The 19,523-nt window shown below is 42.0% G+C and overlaps 2 protein-coding genes across 4 annotated transcripts; one reads left to right on the plus strand and one right to left on the minus strand.

Annotated features, from left to right (window-relative positions):
* Nucleotides 1-114: 114 nt before the first annotated feature.
* Nucleotides 115-13,407, minus strand: aarsd1 (alanyl-tRNA synthetase domain containing 1). Of its 3 annotated transcripts, none has more exons than XR_004822091.2 (13): nt 13,203-13,407; nt 10,243-10,371; nt 9,959-10,118; nt 9,734-9,791; nt 9,451-9,607; nt 3,792-3,908; nt 3,454-3,584; nt 3,254-3,320; nt 3,076-3,167; nt 2,711-2,765; nt 2,446-2,540; nt 2,083-2,264; nt 115-1,719 (listed from the first exon to the last, which is right to left on the minus strand). XR_004822091.2 is itself a non-coding variant. In XM_035750445.2 (12 exons), the coding sequence occupies exons 1-12, from the start codon at nt 13,239-13,241 to the stop codon at nt 2,138-2,140; spliced, it is 1,227 nt and encodes a 408-aa protein (XP_035606338.1). In that variant the 5' UTR covers nt 13,242-13,406; the 3' UTR covers nt 1,726-2,137. The 3 variants fall into 3 exon arrangements, 1 of the variants encoding a protein (XP_035606338.1); XR_004822090.2 differs by having other exon boundaries at nt 2,050-2,264; nt 13,203-13,404; XM_035750445.2 differs by lacking the exon at nt 115-1,719 and having other exon boundaries at nt 1,726-2,264; nt 13,203-13,406.
* A 3,414-nt stretch (nt 13,408-16,821) lies between these two features.
* On the plus strand, nt 16,822-19,375 carry LOC118367238 (putative protein PTGES3L). The gene is made up of 7 exons (XM_035750463.2): nt 16,822-16,988; nt 17,239-17,352; nt 17,600-17,666; nt 17,827-17,928; nt 18,237-18,326; nt 18,420-18,482; nt 18,627-19,375. The coding sequence occupies exons 1-7, from the start codon at nt 16,948-16,950 to the stop codon at nt 18,633-18,635; spliced, it is 486 nt and encodes a 161-aa protein (XP_035606356.1). The 5' UTR covers nt 16,822-16,947; the 3' UTR covers nt 18,636-19,375.
* The last annotated feature ends 148 nt before the right edge of the window (nt 19,376-19,523 follow it).

Below are 19,523 nucleotides of genomic sequence, written 5' to 3' on the forward strand. Positions count from 1 at the left end.
ACTGTTAGGTATCGGTTCAGACACATTCTACATTGTTTGTTTCCTATAATTAATGACACAAATTACTGATAAACCATAAGCAAGTCCACAAAAACTTAGAAAATGCAGCCATGGTAAAATGACCATTTTTATTTAACTAGGCAAGTCAGTTAATTAAAAACAAATGGTTGTTTTCAATGACAGCCTAGGAAGAGTGGGTTAACTGCCTTATTCAGGGGCAGAATAACAGATTTTTACCTTGTCAGCTCGGGGATTCGATCTAGCAATCTTTCGGTTACTGGCCCAACACTAACCACTAGGCTACCTGCTGCACAATCATGACATGGTTTTCAAACCCCAAAATCAGTAGCTAACAATATGAGCCAAACCAGTTGTCAACAGGAAATGTGAAATACGTTTGTAGGGGTTGATTCATTTTTTTTGTTAGGGCAAATCAATTCTGACACTTCAAAGTGGAAATTACAAGGTTTAGAAGCCTTTGTAAAGCTCAAATACACTATAAGTTTGCATTCCTGCAACAGGGTGATCAAATGAAGAGCCTACATCTGTATATGGAACCCTGGACTTTGGCCTCACGCTCACTGATTACACAGGTTCACACGTCACACAGCCGTCACTCCCTGCAAATACGTAGAACTGACAGATGGCACGATGGCAAGTTAATTGACAAGGTCGGTCCTTCTTTTGGTTATGCAACTGCAGACCAAATGAAAATGACTGTCCAAATGTATATACTTTCCTTTGATTTACTGAAGGTGAAATATACAACAGAATCAAAAGAAGACTGATAAGCACAGAACAAATACAATTTAAAAGGATAACTTCAAACATTCAAAATTAATGCAATGTTAATCATGAATTACATGGGTGTGCTTCCTTAGTCCAACATTTTTACATTTTCCATAACTTGTATTCATGAATATATCTAGTATTCTTATTCATAATATTTACAGCTCCTTGATTTAGACTGTACACTGTGGTCATCTCTGAGGTCGGAATTATCATTACTTAGCAAAGCACAGGTTGACTTTTACTGAAATTAATCTTGTCGTGGATGCAGCTCTGCAGTGGTCACTAGCTGGCACAGCCAAAGCCATAACATTTTATTTGAACCTTAATGCCTAACCCTTGCCTAAAATTAAGACCATTTAGCCAATTTTTGTTTTCATTCATTTATACGATATAGTAACAATGTACACCGAGTGTACAAAACATTAGGAACACATGTTCTTCCCATGACAGACTGACCAGGTGATTCGAATCAAATTTGACTTGTCACATAAAAACAAAATACTGCAAAGTTGCCCTCGAGCTAGAAGCACAGCAGCCCCATCTGTCGGCGCCATTTTCAGGTGAAAGCCTTATTGATTTCTCCTGTTAAATCCACTTCAATCAGTGTAGATGAAGAGCAGGAGACATGTTTAAGAAGTATGTTTAAGCCTTGAGACATGGATTGTGTACGTGTGCCATTCAGAGGATGAATTGACAGGACAAAACGATTTAAGCGCCTTTGAACGGGATATGGTAGTAGGTCCCAATGCAGAGCCTCTTCAGTGGGTCAAGAACTGCAATGCTGCTGGGTTTTTCCACAAGCAACAGTTTCCTGTGTGCATCCACCACCCAAAGGACATCCAGACAACTTGACAACTGTGGGAAGCATTGGAGTCAACATGGGCAGGCATCTCTGTGGAACGCTTTCAACACCTTGTAGAGGCTAGTCTGAGGGCAAAGGGGGGGGGGGGTGCAACTGATTAGCAAGGTGTTCTTAATGTTTTGTACACTCCATGTAGACTGTACACCGAGGTCAGAAGTATCATTACTTAGCAAAGCACATGTTGGAATTTATTGTGATGTATTTTGCATAGTTCTAGAGTGGTCACTAGCAGGCACAGCCACAAAGTCATCAAATCTGATTTTAAACCTAACCACACCGCTAACCCAAACCTTAAATTAAGACCAAAAAAGCTCATTTTTGTTTTTATTAATTTTACAATATAGCCTATTTTGACTATGCAGCTGGCCTATCTAGCGGAATAAATGTCAACCTACTAGGAAAGCTGGTCGAGAACTGCAGTGGGTCACCTATGTTGTCTGTATGTAGTTGTGGTCATCATGTGCTTGAGTTTCCAGTCATCCATTACTGCTCGTTCTTGCAGTGTTCCTGTATTAGGGTCTCCACCTCCCCTCGGCGTGCCATGCTGTTTACTTTGCCCTGGAAGCGCCCGTTCTTCCCAGCCCCTTTGCCCTGGAGCATCTCCAGCACTCTGAAATACAGACACAGCACGAAGTTGTTAAACATTTCAGACAAAGTCTTTGTTTGAGTCTGAAATACTGACTATTTAGTTTATCCTGCAGAATAAGAGACCACTTTGCATCAAGTCGAAACTCAAAACATCCGAGCTCCTGAACAGGAGCCAATCAATGCCGAGCCCAATCAGTTCTTACCGTGGTCCCAGTTCAGACACTTTCCCACTGGGTCCTGCCAGCAGGAACAGCCCTGGTCCTTTCTCCTCTCCAACAGTCAGGAAAACCAACGTCTCCTACGAGACAACAAAAAAAAAAAGAGGGATAATGGTATTTTAGGTATTCATAACACAACTACTCTTAATTTCATGGCACATGAATCATGGTACAACACTACTTACAGTAAACCTTAGATGCATTTCACTAAAGCATATTAGACACGGAACATAAAGAGTAATAATCTTACCTCAGTGCCTATTTCATTGGCTATGATGCTCATGAACTCGTTGTCACCCTCCTTCCTAAACAGAGAAAAAAGGATCTTGAATATTTTAATAAACTGATGAAAATCATATCTGTCCATCAAAAAATAGAAGAAAAAGAAGATGTTTTTATTGTTACATACACTGGATAGGTGCAGTGAAATGTGTTGTTATTGCAGTCAGCCATAGAAGCACAGCGACCCTGAAGCAAATGAGTGTCAAGTGCCTTTCACATCGACAGATTTTTCACCTTGTTGGCTCAGGAATTCGAACCAGCTAACATTCGGTTACTGGCCCAATGCTCTAACTGCTAGGCTACCTGCCGCACTCTATGTGGAGAGACCCTCACTTGTGTAAGGTAAAGAAGTTGCCCCTCTCTGGGTTGGACTTGAAGTTCTGGGCTATTAGAACAGCCACGTCTCTCAGTAGGCCCAGGTTACTCTGTCAAATGAAAACAGAGTTTGTTTAATGATTAAATTGAAGGCAGAATAGGGGGATTTCAGAGCAACAGGTTTTCAATAGCTCACTTTCTGTAGACCCTTAACAGTCTTCTGGATCTTGTCCACTGTATCAACATGATCATCTGGGCCCGTTCTGTCAAACACAGTCCAATCAAGTGTTAGAGACTTTATTTCTTAACATCTATTGCATTTTTAAATCACTATATATCATTTATAGCACATTAGGTTCTTGCCACATTCAGCATTCACAGCCTCACAGAACTCACTTGAGGAGGGATACCAGTGAGCGTTCTGTGCTGTAGCTTTTCTCAGCATACTTCAGGACCCGGTTTCCCACTAGAAATAACAGATTAGTTTTGTTCTTCTTTCCTTTCTCAGTCCCCAGGAGTTTTATGACCTAAAACACAGATTCAAATCTGTCAAAAGTGAGAGGAGCGTGACATCCATAAAGCCATATTAAGCCACATTAAAAATACAAGAGGTGAGCTACATAGTAAACCTATCAGCAAAGTAGGAGGGGAGGCGGTGTGGTTAGGACATAAACATAACCCCATAATGTAAAGGTGACAGTGTTTGAGAGATGTGTATGGTCTGGAGGTTCCACCTGTAAGTGACTGAGGTTGGACACGTGGGTCCCACAGCACATGTTGACGTCAATGCCCTCGATGTCGATGATCCGGATAGGCCCCGCTGCGTCGTCCGGGAGACCGCGACTCCTCACCTAGTAGATATACAACACGACGAGTTAAAATATACAGTAGTCATTCCACACAGATCATGGGTTAATACGTCACAAGTCAACACAGCTTTGGCAAGACTGGAAACCTTGGGACAATAAGGTTCTATCTGCGCAAAGCATAGTTCTGAGATATTGAGCATCGAAGTTTTCACATCCCAGGACTGTTTTGTAGTGAATTCTTTCATAAACCATTAAGGTCGTTACCTTAAATAAAAAATAAAAAAAACACTAAAAATCCTAAAAACATTTTTAGGGGGGTGCAATCGCAGATAGAACGTCATGGCTCTCAAATGTCAATCTGGGTTCAACCATAAGGTCACAGAATGTTTAAATTATTGAAATAAAACTAGACATTTAATGATTAAATAATGAGAATACCTTTGTCTTTCTAAAAACATCAAATATATTAATTCATGTTCATCACACATTTGTTGAAGCGATAGTTACCGAAAATGACAAATACACTATGTCCAACGGATAACTTGCAACATTGCTAAAGCTTAGCTCGGGATGAGTAAACATATATCATTTTCTGGTCTCTGACACCAAAAGTAAACTATACTTGCTAGTTATCAATAAAATGTGGTAAGTTTGTACATTTTGTGAAATACCTCTTCCATGGAGGTTTTCATACTGACATAGAACAAGACAAAAACAGCAATGCCTCTCCCAAGGGTCTTAAGCATGTTTAATGCACCAGTATTTGTTTTTACCATAGAGCTTCTTCCCAAAAAGTGGTGGGAAAAAATCAAAGTAACAGAAAAAGAGGACCAGAACCTATGATATGAATAATCAAGGACTTGGGACTACGTGTTTATATCTGCAAAAGGTACAGTCCATTCAGAAAGTATTCAGACCCCTTGACTTTCCACTTTGTTACATTAGTCTTATTCTAAAATGGAGTAAATAGTTTTCCCCCTCACCCCACACCATAATGACAAAGAAAAAACAATCAGACCCTTTACTCAGTACTTTGTTGAAGCACCTTTGGCAGCAATTACAGGGTATGACACTACAGGCACACATTTATTTGGGGAGTTTCTCCCCAAGCTCAGTCAGGTTGAATGGGGAACGTAACTGCACAGCTATTTTCAAGTCTCTCCAGAGATGTTCGATCAGCAAGCCATTCCTGCATTATCTTGGCTGTGTGCTTAGGGTCGTTGTCCTGTTGGAAGGTGAATCTTCACCCCAGTCTGAGGTCCTGAGCGCTCTGGAGCAGGTTTTCATTAAGGATCTCGCTGTACTTTGCTCCGTTCATCTTTCCCTCACCCCTGACTAGTCTCCCAGTCCCTGCCTCTGAAAATCATCCCCTCAGCATGATGCTGCCACCACACTTCACCGTAGGGATGGTGCCAGGTTTCCTCCAGACGTGACACATGGCATTCTGGCCCAAGAGTTCAATCTTGGTTTCAGACCAGAGAATCTTGTTTCTCATGGTCAGAGTCCTTTAGATGCCTTTTGGCAAACTCCAAGCGGACTGTCATGTGCCTTTTACTGAAGAGTGGCTTCTGTCTGGCAACCCTACCATAAAAGGCCTGATTGGTGGAGTGTTGCAGAGATGGTTGTCCTTCTGGAAGGTTCTCCCATCTCCACAGAGGAACTCTGGAGCTCTGTCAGAGTGACCACCGGGTTCTTGATCACCTCACTAACCAAGCTCCTTCTCCCTCGATTACGCAGTTTGGCCGGGCGGCCAGCTCCAGGAAGAGTCTTGGTGATTCCAAACCTCTTCCATTTAACAATGATGGAGGCCACTGTTCTTGCAGACCTTCAATGCTGCAAACATTTTTTGGTACCCTTCCACAGATCTGTGGCAACACAATCCTGTATTGGCGCTCCACGGACAATTCCTTCAACCTCATTGCTTGGTTTTTGCTCTGATATCAAATCAAACTATTTATCACAGGTGCCGAATACAACAACCTTATCGTGAAATAATAACAATAACGAGACTACATACAGGAGGTACCGGAACAGAGTCAGTGAGCGGAGGTACAGGTTAGTTAAGGTAATTTGTACATGTAGGTAGGGGTGAAGTGACTACGCATGGATAATAAACAACGAGTAGCAGCAGTGGACAAAAGGGGGGTTAATGCAAGTTGTCCAGTGGTGATTTGATTAATATTTCAGCAGCCTTACGGCTTGGGGGCAGAAGTTGTTGAGGAGCCTTTTGGTCCTAGACTTGCCGTGCGGTAGCAGAGAGAACAGTCTAGGACTTGGATGACTGGAGTCTTTGGTAACCTGTTTGGGGTAGGGGGCAGCATTTTCACTTTTGGATGAATAGCATGCCCAAACTGAACTGCCTCCTCTGTCCCAGATCCTAATATTTGCATATTATTAGTAGTATTGGATAGAAAACACTGCAGTTTTTAAAACTGTTTGAATCATGTCTGTGAGTATAACATAACTTATTTAGCAGGCGAAACCCCAAGGACAGACCATTCAGATTTTTTGTTTGTTTTGAGGTCACTGTCTTTTCAATAGGTTTTCATGGGGAATCCAGAACTCTAAATCGACTTTCCTGCAGTTCCTACCGCTTCCACTGGATGTCACCAGTTTGTAGAAATTGGTTGAGGTTTTTCCTTTGTGTAATGAAGAAGTACCATAGCTCAGAACGAGAGTCACTTAATGTGTACCTTTTGATAAAGGCGCATAACCAGAAAAGTAGCGTCAGTTTGTTTTGCTCCTGTATTGAACACAGATCATCCCGTCTTCAATTTGATCGATTATATACGTTTAGAAATACAAAAAGTTGTATTACAAAAGTAGTTTGAAATGTTTTGGCAAAGTTTACAGATAATTTTTGAGATATTTTCCCGACATTGCGTAAGTTGGAAGCTCCAGTGTTTTTCTGGATCAAATGTTGCTAAATAAATAGACATTTTGGATATATATCGACGGTCACTTAATCGAACAAAAGGACCAATTATGTGATGTTTATGGGACATATACTGGAGTGCCAGTTTTTGCTTGTAAGCCAGAAGGATAGGATTATGGTCAGACAAAAGAAGCTAGTCAAAGGTAAGGCATGATTTATATTTTATTTCTGTGTTTTGTGTCGCGCCTGCAGAGTTGAAATATGCTACTCTCTCATTGTTTACGGTTGTGCTATCATCAGATAAGCATAAGATGCTATTCCGCCGAAAATACTTTTTGAAATCGGACATGTTGGCTGGATTCACAACGAGTGTAGCTTTAATTTGCTTTCTTGCATGTGTAATTTAATGAAAGTTAGATTTTTAGGTGAAATGTATTTGAAGTTGTAGCACTCTGCATTTTCAAGGATGTTCAATGAAAACAGCGATCCCGGAGCTGAATTTAGAGTCTCATAACAAAAGGTCTTTTGTTCACATCGGCTACTGAGAGCATTATCACACAGACATCCAAAACAGCTGGTGCTCTCATGCATGATTCAGTGTTGCTTGCCTCAAAGAGAGCAAAAAAGGCATTTAGCTCATTTGGTAGGCTGTAACGTAACACTGGGCAAAAGTCTGGGTTTCCCTTTGTAGTCCGTTTTGAAATAAGTTTTCAAACCCTGTCACAGAACTGTTTTGTGATGTCTTGGTGTTTATGATTCAATATTAATCCTGTATATCACCTTACATTGTTTGATTTTGGTCTGAGGGCAACCCAGCATTTCTTATGGAACAGATCCGGATTAGTCTCCCGCACCAAGTTAAAAGGTGGCAGATCCAGCCATTAGTTGATGTTTGTTGCCTGTAATCCATCCCCCAAAGAAATCTGACATACACTAACATGACCATATGTATGTAGACGCCTGCTTGTCGAACATCTCATTCCAAAATCATGGGCATTGATTGAGGTGGTGTACCCCTTCAATGCTATTGGATGACTCTTCTGGGAAGGCTTTCCAGTCTGTGCTTGCAAAACATTGCTGACTGTAGTTCCATGATCTCGCCATCACGGTTGACAACTCCATTGTGTCCTTCCTGCCAGTTAAGCTTGGCGGGATCAGAAGGATAGGATTATGGTCAGATTTGCCAAATGGAGGTCAGGGGAGAGCTTTGTATGCATCTCTGTGTGTGGAATAAAGGTGGTCTGGGATTTTTTCCCCCTCTGGTTTGATATGCACTGTCAACTGTGGGCCCTTATAGACAGGTGTGTGCCTTTCTAAATCATGTCCAATCAATTAAATTAAATTACCACAGGTGGAATCCAAGTTGTAGAAACATCAAGGATGTTCAATGAAAACAGGATGCACCGGAGCTGAATTTAGAGTCTCATAACAAAAGGTCTGAATACTTATATAAATGGCTGGGTATCTGCCTTTTTTTTTAAACATTTGCAAACATTTCTAAAAACCTGTTTTCACTTTGTCATTAACCTTGGGTAGTTGATGAGGGGGAAAAAACAATTTAATCCACTTTAGAATAAGGCATCCGTAACAAAATGGTGAAAAAGTCTACGGGTCTGAATAGGGGAATGCACTGTATCCAGTTTTGAAATAAGTATTTTTCAAGTCCCAGATCTCAGAACTGTTTTGTGATGTCTTGGTCTTTATGATTCAACAAGTACTCACCTACATACATTATTTTGATTGACAGGACAGCATTGTTTGATTGGAACAGATACCACCTTCCATAGCACCTGAAAAGGTCTTTAAGGAATACCTAGGATAGGATAAAGTAATCCTTCCCACCCCCCTTAAAAGATTTAGATGCACTATTGTAAAGTGGCTGTTCCACTGGATGTCATAAGGTGAATGCACCAATTTGTAAGTCGCTCTGGATAAGAGCGTCTGCTAAATGACTTAAATGTAATGTAAATGGGACTTGCTTCCAGTAAGCCACAAAAGCATTTGTGAGGTCGGGTAGCGATTAGGCCTGGAATGCAGTCGGCATTCCAATTCATCCCAAAGGTGTTCAATGGGGTTGAGGTCAGGGCTCTGTGCAGACCAGTCAAGTTCTTCCACGCCAATCTTGACAAACCATTTCTGTATGGACCTCGTTTTGTGCACAGGGGCATTACCATTAGGATTCCACCTTTCCCCATCCGTGCCACAAAGTTGGAAGCACATAATTGTTTAGAATGTCATTGTATGCTGTAGTGTTAAGATTTCCGTAAGGGAAACTAAGGGGCCAGCTTTAGCTGGGCAGAAATTTGAGGAACTGACTTGTTAGAAAGGTGGAATCCTATGACGGTGCCACGCTGAAAGTCACTGAGCTCTTCAGTCTACTGCCAATTTTTGTCCATGGAAATTGCATGACCGTGTGCTCTATTTTTACATGTCAACAACAGGTGTAACTGAAATAGAAGAATCCACTCATTTGAAGGGGTGTCCACATACTTTTGTATATATAGTGTACCTCCATGTAAAGGACCACCTATAGAGTAACTACACAATAACACATTTTTACCAAAATGTCAGATAGAAACGTATAGTCCCAAAATCGACGTGAAATATGGAGAAATTGTGCATAGTGAAATAGCTGCCTGTATTGTATTATACTGACAACCTTTTCTCTGGTGCATTTTTTTGTGTTTTCTCAATATGAATGATGCCCACCTGTTCCAATGCAGGGTCATCTAAGGAGAGGACCTGAACAGCGACGGGAACATGAGCACGTATCTTCTCATTGACTGCTGCCTCGAGTGCCTCCACCTGGGCAGGCTTCATGGAGTGAGTGTCCAGCTCTATGGTGCTGCGCTGACGCCCCAACTCCCTGGAACATGCCAATTCAAGAGAAAGATTGATGCAAAAATGCTAACATCAATTAATAGTCATGTTGAAAATTAAATTATGTAGCAAGTGCCTACAAGTGCAGGCACTGAAATCAATGCATGTTTACCAGGATGTGGTCTTGTACCCAAACATGGATTCTGCAATAGCTGTGATTAGATGTTGCCCTAAGGACCAAGTAAAAACAAGTCAGGATTTATGCAACTGTACCTTCAAGTAGGCCATACTGAACGCACCATTTAATCGTACTGCATAAATACATGTCATTGTTTCTGAGAAGCTGAATTGTACAGTTTTTCACTGCACATATGGTAAATCCTGTCTGTGCTCTTACCGGAGTGTTGCTGCATGTGGTCAAACCTCCGCTCCCAGTCCACCTTCAGCTGCACCTCCTGGCCCACCTCTAGAGCTGAACTCACAAAGTGCACAGCCTCAGCTCCCTGCCTCGTCACCCGCAGCACCGGCACATCTCCAATCAGCCCGTGGTCATCTGGCTGGTGATCGAAGATACTAGTTGTAAGCCTGTGTCCTACCACTTACAGCACACCACAACACCCCATCCTTATCTCACCAGAAAGAGGGGTAGTTCAGTGAACATTTGGACTTTCCTGTACTTACCTGACCACCTCCCTCAGGAAACAATATGGTGTCTTGGAGCTTGACATTGAAGCCTTTAACGGTTTCTTTCTTGCCATTGATTTCTTGTTTTATTTCACCAGGTGAGCAAGACACCACTGAGGTGACAAACTGCAGAGAGAAAGACAATTTGCAACATTATGATGACAGTCAGTTGAAAACACCTAATTTATGCCAAGGAAAAATGTACCCAGTCAGTGACTCTGGCATTTGGAAACACATTTAGCTCGAACAACAGCTGGTAGTAGCACATACAGAAGGAGCTTGTTACCAGTATATTTGGTAGCACAGATATCTTGGTTTAATTCAGTATCTTTGGTAGTAGCTATTTCATACATCAAAAGAGAGGTATGAAAGAAACAGCGGCTGTTCGGGCTTGAAAACAGGACTACATTAAATTTCATGAAGCAGAAAAACTTGCGTTAGGATCATAAACAAACAGACACATGTCAGTTAAATCTGGTCTATGCCAGCTAGCAAGCTTGATTTCAAATCAAAATCAGTCACAAGTGCCAAAAACAACAGGTGTAGACCTTACAGTGAAACGCTTACTAACAGGCCCTTAATTAACCAACAATGCAGTTCAAGAAATAGAGTTAAGAAAATATTTACTAAATAAACTAAAGTAAAAAACAGGTACAGGTTAGTCGAGGTCATTTGTAAAGTGACTATGCATAGATAATAAACAGCAAGTAGCGGCAGTGTAAAAACAAAGGGGGGGGGGGGTCACTGTAAATAGTCCCGGTGACCCTTCAGTTGTTTAGCAGTCTTATGGCTTGGGGGCAGAAGCTGTTAAGGGGCCTTTTGTTCCTCGACTTAGCGCTCCGGCACCACTTGCCATGCGGTAGCAGAGAGAACAGTCTATGACTTGGGTGACTGGAGTCTTTGGCCATTTTTTGGACCTTCCTCTGACACCACCAGGTACATAGGTCATGGAAATCAGGAAGCTTGGCCCCAGTGATGTACTGGGCCATATGCACAACCCTCTGTAGCGCCTTGCAGTCAGATGCCAAGCAGGGACACATGCCAAATCTTTTCAGTCTCCTGAGGGGGAAAATGTGTTGTCGTGCCCTCTTCACAACTGTCTTGGTGTGTTTGGACCATGATAGTTTGTTGGCGATGTTGACACCAAGGAACTTGGAACTCTCAACCCGCTCCACTTCAGTCCTGTCGATGTTAATGGGGGCCTGTTCGGCCCTCCTTTTCCTGTATTCCACGATGAGCTCCTTTGTCTTGCTCACATTAAGAGAGAGGTTGTTGTCCTGGCACCACACTGCCAGGTCTCTGACCACCTCCCTATAGGCTGTCTCATCATTGTCGATGATCAGGCCTACGACTATTGTGTCATCAGCAAACTCAATGAAGTTGGAGTCGTGCTTGGCCACACAGCTGTGGGTGAACAAGGAGTACAGGAGGGAACTAAGCACGCACCCCTGAGGGGCCCCAGTGTTAGTCCCAGGGTCCTTAGCTTAGTGATGAACTTGGTGGGCACCATGGTGTTGAACGCTGAAGGGCAGTGTGGAGCGCAATTGAGATTGTGTCATCTGTGGCTCTGTTGGGGCGGTGTGCGAATTGGAGTGGGTCTATGTCCTGGTAATTCGTCTGGCCCCGCGGCTTTGTGAATGTTGACATGTTTAAAAGGTCTTGTGCGCCACCCTATGGGACTTCCAATCACGGCCGGTTATGATACAGCCTTGAATCGAACCTGGGTCTGTTGTGCCACCTCTGGTGCTGAGAAGCAGTGCCTTAGACCACTGTGCCACTCGGGAGCCTGAGTAGATGAGAACTCTCTTGGTAGAGTGTGGTCTACAGCTTATCATGAGGTATTCTACCTCAGGCGAGCAAAACCTCGAGACTTCTTTAATATTGGACATCACGCACCAGCAGTTATCGACAACTAGACACACACCCCTCCCCTCGTCTTACCAGATGTAGCTGCTCAGTCCTACCGAAACACAAGAGAAACAAGCCAGCTCTATATTATCCATGTCGTCGTTTAGCCAAGTGTTGGTGAAACATAAGGTTTTTAAGCAGTAAGGCCCGAAGGGGTGGTATACGGCAAAGGGATGTTCTTAAGCATGACACAACGTGGAGTGCTGGACACAGCCCTTAGCATTGGTATATTGGTCATATATCACTAACCCCAGAGGTGCCCTATTACTATTATAAACTGGTTACCAACGTAATTAGAGGAGTAAAAATACATGTTTTGTCATACCCTTGGTATATGGTCTAATATGCCACGGCTGTCAGCCAATGAGCAATCAGGGCTCAAACCACCCAGTTTATAATACAGTTAGTAGGTCAGTCTTAAAATCGTAGGTCGTACAGTTTGTTTTCCAATGATTGCATGTTGGCCAATAATACGAGGGTAGTGGTGGTTTATCTACTTGTTGGGGGCATTTTTACAAGGCACCCCGCACTCCTCCCCGCCTTTTCTTCAAGCTGATGATGGGGATTTGGGCCTTGTCTCGACAAATCAGCATATCCTTCGTGACTCATTAAAGGAAAAAAATATTCGTCTAGTTCGTGGTGAGTAATCGATGTTCTGATGTCCAGAGGCTCTTTTCAGTCATAAGAGACGGTAACAGCCACATTACGTACAAAATTAGTCACAAACAATGCGAAAAAAACAAATAGCAGAGTTGGTTAGGAGCCTGTAAACCGGCAGCGGTCTCCCATTATTGTGTGACTAACGTGCTTTTTGACTGACATTTCTTCATGGCATTGGAAGACTATATATAGTGTAAACAATATTTCACTCTGTCTGTCAACTACTAACGTTATCTAACCAAAGTAGGCTACACACACAGAGATTACAAGTTACTGTAGGAACGTTAACTAGCTAGCTGTAACCAGCTAACAGTAGCAAGCTCCCGATTGTACCTGCTCTTTAAAAAAAAAGCACAAGGTAGACAAATGTTACTCTCTCTCCCTCATACCTCTTGCATGTAACAGTCCCTTTGACACTGAAACGCCATTGAAATAAATATAATGTAATAAATCCACGGTACACTATGCAGAAGCTCACTAGCCAGAACTTAATGAAATCACAAGTTGAACGGTGCAGCCCAATATGGCGACCCGACAGGAGTGTGTGCAGCGATATTAGAGAAAGGAAGAGATAGGAATCCCTTTAGGCAATCAATGGGAGGACCTTATAAGGCCCCACACAGCAATGTCCACAAAAAGCGTTCACGTTGTCATGCTGCGTCACGCGGTTGCTATTTGGTGTTACAGATAAATGAGTCAACTTGTATCTCGGAAAATAGTGAGACTTGTAATTTGTAAAAAGATAGTTTATGCGAATGTTGTTTTTTTTTGAGCTAGCGCCCATTCACTCCTTGAAGGAGAGAAATATACCAATATACCAGAATGCACCGCGAGGCCCTTTGACGACGCATAGTCAACGTACACAATGAGAGAACAACGTTCTCAATTGAGTTTCCCCATCTCCTCAAATGTGTCTCTAGTATCAGTGAATGGGTGTGTTGAAAGGAGTGGATCAGCTAATTGGGTAGATTTTTTGTCATTCAATATCGTTTTTCGTCGCTGATTGAGATTCACCACGAGACGATAAATCTGCGACCAGTGCACTGGTATTGTATCGATGTGTCTGAAAATAGGCATTGCAAAATAAGTGGGTGGCTCACCAGCGATGGGTTTAAAACATTCGTGGATGGATGAACAGCGACTGGTGTAACATCAGCGCTCTGTTATTGGTTGGCCCGGCCAGGTGCACCGCGGGTCAGTTTAATGTTTACATAGCAGTTTAAGAGAAATAACGTGGCAGGTTAGGAGAATGGCTTAGGGAAAATGCGACAGTCACAGTTAACACGCACATACAACTCATGAAGCAACAGTACACCCGTTACCAATAATTGTAATAAAACATAAACAACCGTCAGTTTTACAACTGTAAATGTACAAAAACAAAAGTCCAACCTCTCGCGGGAAGTTAGCATGAGGTAGTTGCTTGGTAAGAAACTGAAGAAAAAAAACAGCTCAATCAAAACCGTCTAACCAGCAGTGCTTTCGACATCCACTGCTTTCCGCAAGCCCCAATAGTACACAACTGCAGCCTGCAATTCGGGGCGTTCCTCCCTCTAGCGTCCCAGTAGTTATTTTATGAACACCCCCTCCCCTCGAGCACCACATCATGCTTGTGTGACACTTTGGAATGTGGGTCAAAAGGGAAATAAAAGTATTTGATTTTTTTCACCCCTGCCTACAGAAGACCTCCTTGCTAGCTAGCAGGAGTGACCGATAGACGGTGTCCTTCACTCCTGCCTGCCCTCACCGTTATTAGAATAACTGCAGGTAAAAAGTGAATGAAAGGTGTGAACGAAGGACTACGGTCGCCCACACCTCACTCATGCTAGGTAGCTAACTATCTAGCTTGCTAGTTAGTGCCACTGTGTGCTTTGCTGTGTGCTCCCCACCCCTACCTAGCTCAAACCAGGGTTCCTCTGCACACATAGACAACAGTCGCCCTTGAAGCATCGTCACCCATCACTCCACAAAAGCTGCACAGCAAGGGAAACAACCACTTCAAGGTCTCAGAGCGAGTGACATCACTGATTGACACTCTATAAGCGCGCACCCCGCTAACTAGCTAGCCATTTCACACCGGTTACACTAGCTTGATAGTTAGTGACACCATGTGCTAGCTAGCACACAGTGTCGCCCCTGTCTGCTGTGTACCGAAGTCCTCCTTAGGACTAGCTGGCTAAGCTAGCACACAGTGTTCTTCACTCCTGCCTGCCGAACACCTGCCCTTAGCATCATTGACAGAAAACAGTTTCCGACAGGCCACAGTCTAACGGTGTATGGCTAGCTACCGTTGTGGCCCCGCCCATTAACGGCCCCTACTGTACTGGACCGTCCCCGCTTCCCGCTTGTCCTATCTTATAAATTTACCAAAATAAGTATGAAGAGAGGTTGCTGCAGATGCAGGAATGCCCACATGCAAGAACGCCCCGAATTGCAGGTCGCCATTGCACCCTTCTCGCAAGCCCACTACTTTCCTTTCGACACACCCACTTGCCCATACTCCAGTTGCCATATTGGGATGCAGCTACCCCCTTCTCGTTCTTTTGGCAGCAAAGAAACAGGCCTGCGTGCAGTACATAAACATTTAATAGGACGTTCAATTGAACGGCAACAGTGCTGTACTGAACGACCATTTAAAAAACAGAGGGGTTGGGTTGTGGCTTCAAAATGCACCTCTGCGCTTTAAATAAATCAGTCATTGCTTCAAGCCACACCCTTGCACACCCACCGAACAGAGCAGACATGCCTCAAAGTCTGTTCGAAAGAATGTACAAGGACATTTTGGGGAAACATGACGTTCAATTTCAAGCCGTTTCACAACATAGCAAACGTTCAAGCGAAATGAACGCACTCCAGTAGCTAGCTAGGTTGTCAAATTAATGTGATGGAAAATGTTGTCTGAAGAGAAAGCCTTGAATTGTACATCTTGTCTCATACAATCATTGATTCCTGTAGGTGCTGGGTAGAGATGATCATGACCCCCTCCTCAGACCTTTTGGCAGAACGCCCAGAATATGTTCTACAAGTTAAGATAGGAGACGGTGCCAGTCACATGCAGGAACCAAACGCTAATTATGAATTCATTATGAATAATGAATAAGCTAAATCATGCAAATATAACTTGTCTGTGAAAGCAGTATATAAGAGAACTAACAGGACTGCCCCGGGAGAGCTCCAGACTGACGTGTACTATGGTGCATTAAGTTTGTTGGAACCTTTCCAGCTTGCTGATAATAAAGAGTGATTCATTTAATATTGACTTCAGGTGTCCCTGATGGTAATTTCCATGACATTAACATAAATTGTTGCATTTTAGATAACCCTAACCCTTTTCCTAACCTTAACCTAATTCTCCTAACCTGCTACATTAATGCTCCTAACCTGCTGCTCAAGTTCTACTAACCTGCGACGAAAAGTTAATTCTGGCGATAATTTGACAAAAGCTGGATCCCTTCTAGGCATGACCAACTAAGTTAGCACCGGTAGTATTTCCGATTTTCAGCTTCTGCATTCAAAATAAAAGCTGCCAAAATACTTTTCCCTCAAAAATGGGTTCTTGCATTTATTGAGACAACTTATGGAAATGCAATGAAATGACAAGTATCCAGGTAATACTATACTTTAGCTATTGAAATAATAGTAATATGTAGCAATGTCCCACATTTTGTAGGCATCTGGTGTGTGACTTGTGTGACTTTCTTCCACAACTTTGAGTCTATTTGTATTCCAATTCTGACCAATAATAAGCATATTGACAATAAGTTCTTCAACCCTATTTAAAAATGGCAAATGAGGCAGCTATCAGTTTCTGTCTGTCATCTGGCAAGCTTTTCATTTTCCTCCCCCATCTTCTTGAGTTCACAGAAGGTGGGGTGGTCCTGGAGTGAAAACTGAAAATGCCCCTTCTTTCCAGAGAGTTCCACTACAGCCTATAGGGATAGGGAAGTGGAGGGGGGAGGGGAGGGGATATGTACCCTTAGCAGCTGATACCAGCTGATCTAAAAATAGTGCAGGTCCTAGTAGATAGACTGCTAACTATTCTGAGTAGGCTACTTGCTTTCTCAGTCAACTTCAAAAGAACCATAAACGTCCAGGAGCATATTATCTCCCTAGAATCAACAAAGTACCAACAAGATGGCCATGTTACCAAAAAACCTTCCCAGACCAGAGGAGTGGTATGTATTGCTAAGAAGCAGTATTCTAATTTGACAGACTAGGTTTATACACTAGCGCTGTAAAATGAAGTTTCCAGGTCTCTTACCCCATGTGCTTTTAGTCAGTCGGTAGATCCCTTGTAAATTGGGCATATAATGCAAATGAAAATACATTTTGTTACATTATAATAAAATTGTATTTAGTGATTAGTCTGTTAACATATGCAATATAACAATATTTTAATTATGATTTGTTTGTTTTTATCGATAGTCAAGGAGCACAGACTCTATGGTATGACAAGAAGAAATATGTAGCCATCAACTTCATGGTGCAAAACCCCAAGGATGTTGAGGTTGATATTCAGGATACCTATATAGTTTTAAGGTGAGTTTGATCAATTTGTAAACCTAAAGTGTGTGATCTAGCAAGTTATGTTAGTCTAAATAGAGTCTAAATTGTGTGTGTGTGTGTCTGAATGTGCATGTGATTTCACAAACAGGCCTGTGTTAGATCACTCTATAATGACTTGTACATTGCTCTTATAAATAGTATATGTTATTATTGTAAAGTGTTGCGTTATAGCCTATGTTTAATGACATTGTATGTCTCTGTGGATTTGTGTCTATGACAGTTGCAAAGACGTTGATGACAACAACATGTACAATCACATTTACTTCTACGACAAAGTAATGAAATTCGTAAGGACTTTTTTTTCTCATATCAAAGTTAATTTGCTCCTCACAACTAACATAGAAAACACTATGCTTCAGTATTCAGCACTGTAATGTATTAAAAACCAGATATAAGTTACAGAGCATTATGGATACTGTAGTACATCACTGTGTATTTCTCTAACAGGACTCTCAAGTGAAAATCTATGATCGCAGTATCCACATCTTGATCAGGAAGGTTAAAGAAAATGTAGCATGGCCTCGCCTTCAGAAAGATGCCAATCTCAAGGTACTGGAACATTTGGTCTTCCGCTGAGAATAGTTAAGAGCAATGTAAGGATGGACAAATGCTTCATGTGTTGAAGGTAGACTCAGCAATATGACATCATCATTAACAGTGGGGCGACAAAAACAATTTGTGCCCTCCCTTGGGGCATGCTTGTCTTGGCTGATTCAAATGATTTTATTGCTGACTTCTGAAAGCAGAAAGTCACCATGCGATGCTATGAAGCCGTCATATTACAGAGTCTATCTTCTACCAGAAAGAATGTCTATCAACATATTCCCTCTCTTCCATCATTATTATGTCCCTTGTAGCCAAATTGGATGGCTGTAGACTTCGAAAACTGGAGAGACTGGGCGAACGAAGAGGATGAGGGAATGGCGGAGTACGAACAATATGTGGAAGTAAGTGTAACTCTGCCAAATAGGCTTATGTCTATGTTTGAAGGTTTGCACATCTTACGGAGTGTGACTTTAATTCATGGTTTTCCATTTCAGATGATTCAGGATATAGGGAGCAAGAAAGGCGCGCCACCTGCGATGGATGATCTTGATGATCTGGTTAGTACAGCAAGAATATACCTCCAACTCACCTAAAAGCATTTTCCAACAGTCCTTATTAGGGGCATATTTATTAGCCTACCTCTCACTTGTCTTTGTCAGCAAGTAAAGCGAGTTGATAAAATGAGTTGTATCTTTTCACAGAGTGATTGAACATTTCTGAAGAGAGCCTTTCTCCGCATTGGACGTGGTGGACGTGGATTGAGTCGTCAAAGCCATGTCGATGGACTTTGTGTATTTCCTGATGATGGTTTACTATGAATGTGATGTGAATGAATGTTGTGTATTGCTAAATGTGTTTTCACTGGTGATGTTTTCTGTGTAATTTATCATGTTTTATTGAATGTGTTATTTATTAAATCAACTGAAGCAGGGGCATCATGCAACCCAAAAATCTGAGGGGGTACAAAGACAAAGAACAGGATGGCTGGGGGGTGGTGGCCATATGTTGGAGAATTGTGCATATTTCAAACATCTGAAATAGATTTCCCCTGCTATCTAGAGCCATATTCATTTTTCTTAATTCTTTGTAAAAAAAAACATGTCTATTTTTCCTGCATATCTAAGCTAAAATCTGGGTAAAAGATTGAAAGGAATGAGAGTCTTATTCAGTACATTTACAGTTATTGTTTATTTTTATAGTCTACCAACTTTTCCTGCAGGAATGTCTATAGGAATGTAGATAGTTAGACAAGCTAGCTACTTGATTGATAGCCTGAAATGGCCTCTTGGTAGTTAGTTGGGAGATTGGGAACCTATCTGGGCTAGCGAAAGCCAACTCTATAATATTGCTTCGTGATTACCTTTTACTGCAGTGGGCTAAATCAGGGTCACACAGAGTATTTCTGGGTAGTCCTAAACAAATCTACTTTGAAATAAAAGTATACACCCCACACACATGGTTATGAGCTTAAAAAATGAAGACACCTGTTCCATGTCAAATATTGAGTTGATGTGTAAAAATGTTAGTTTGCATCCCAATATTGCACATTATATACATCACAGAAGACTGAAATATAACAAAATGGTTTGACATAGAAA

Source organism: Oncorhynchus keta, chromosome 3 (assembly GCF_023373465.1).
Source record: "Oncorhynchus keta strain PuntledgeMale-10-30-2019 chromosome 3, Oket_V2, whole genome shotgun sequence".
NCBI classification, from domain to species: domain Eukaryota; kingdom Metazoa; phylum Chordata; class Actinopteri; order Salmoniformes; family Salmonidae; genus Oncorhynchus; species Oncorhynchus keta.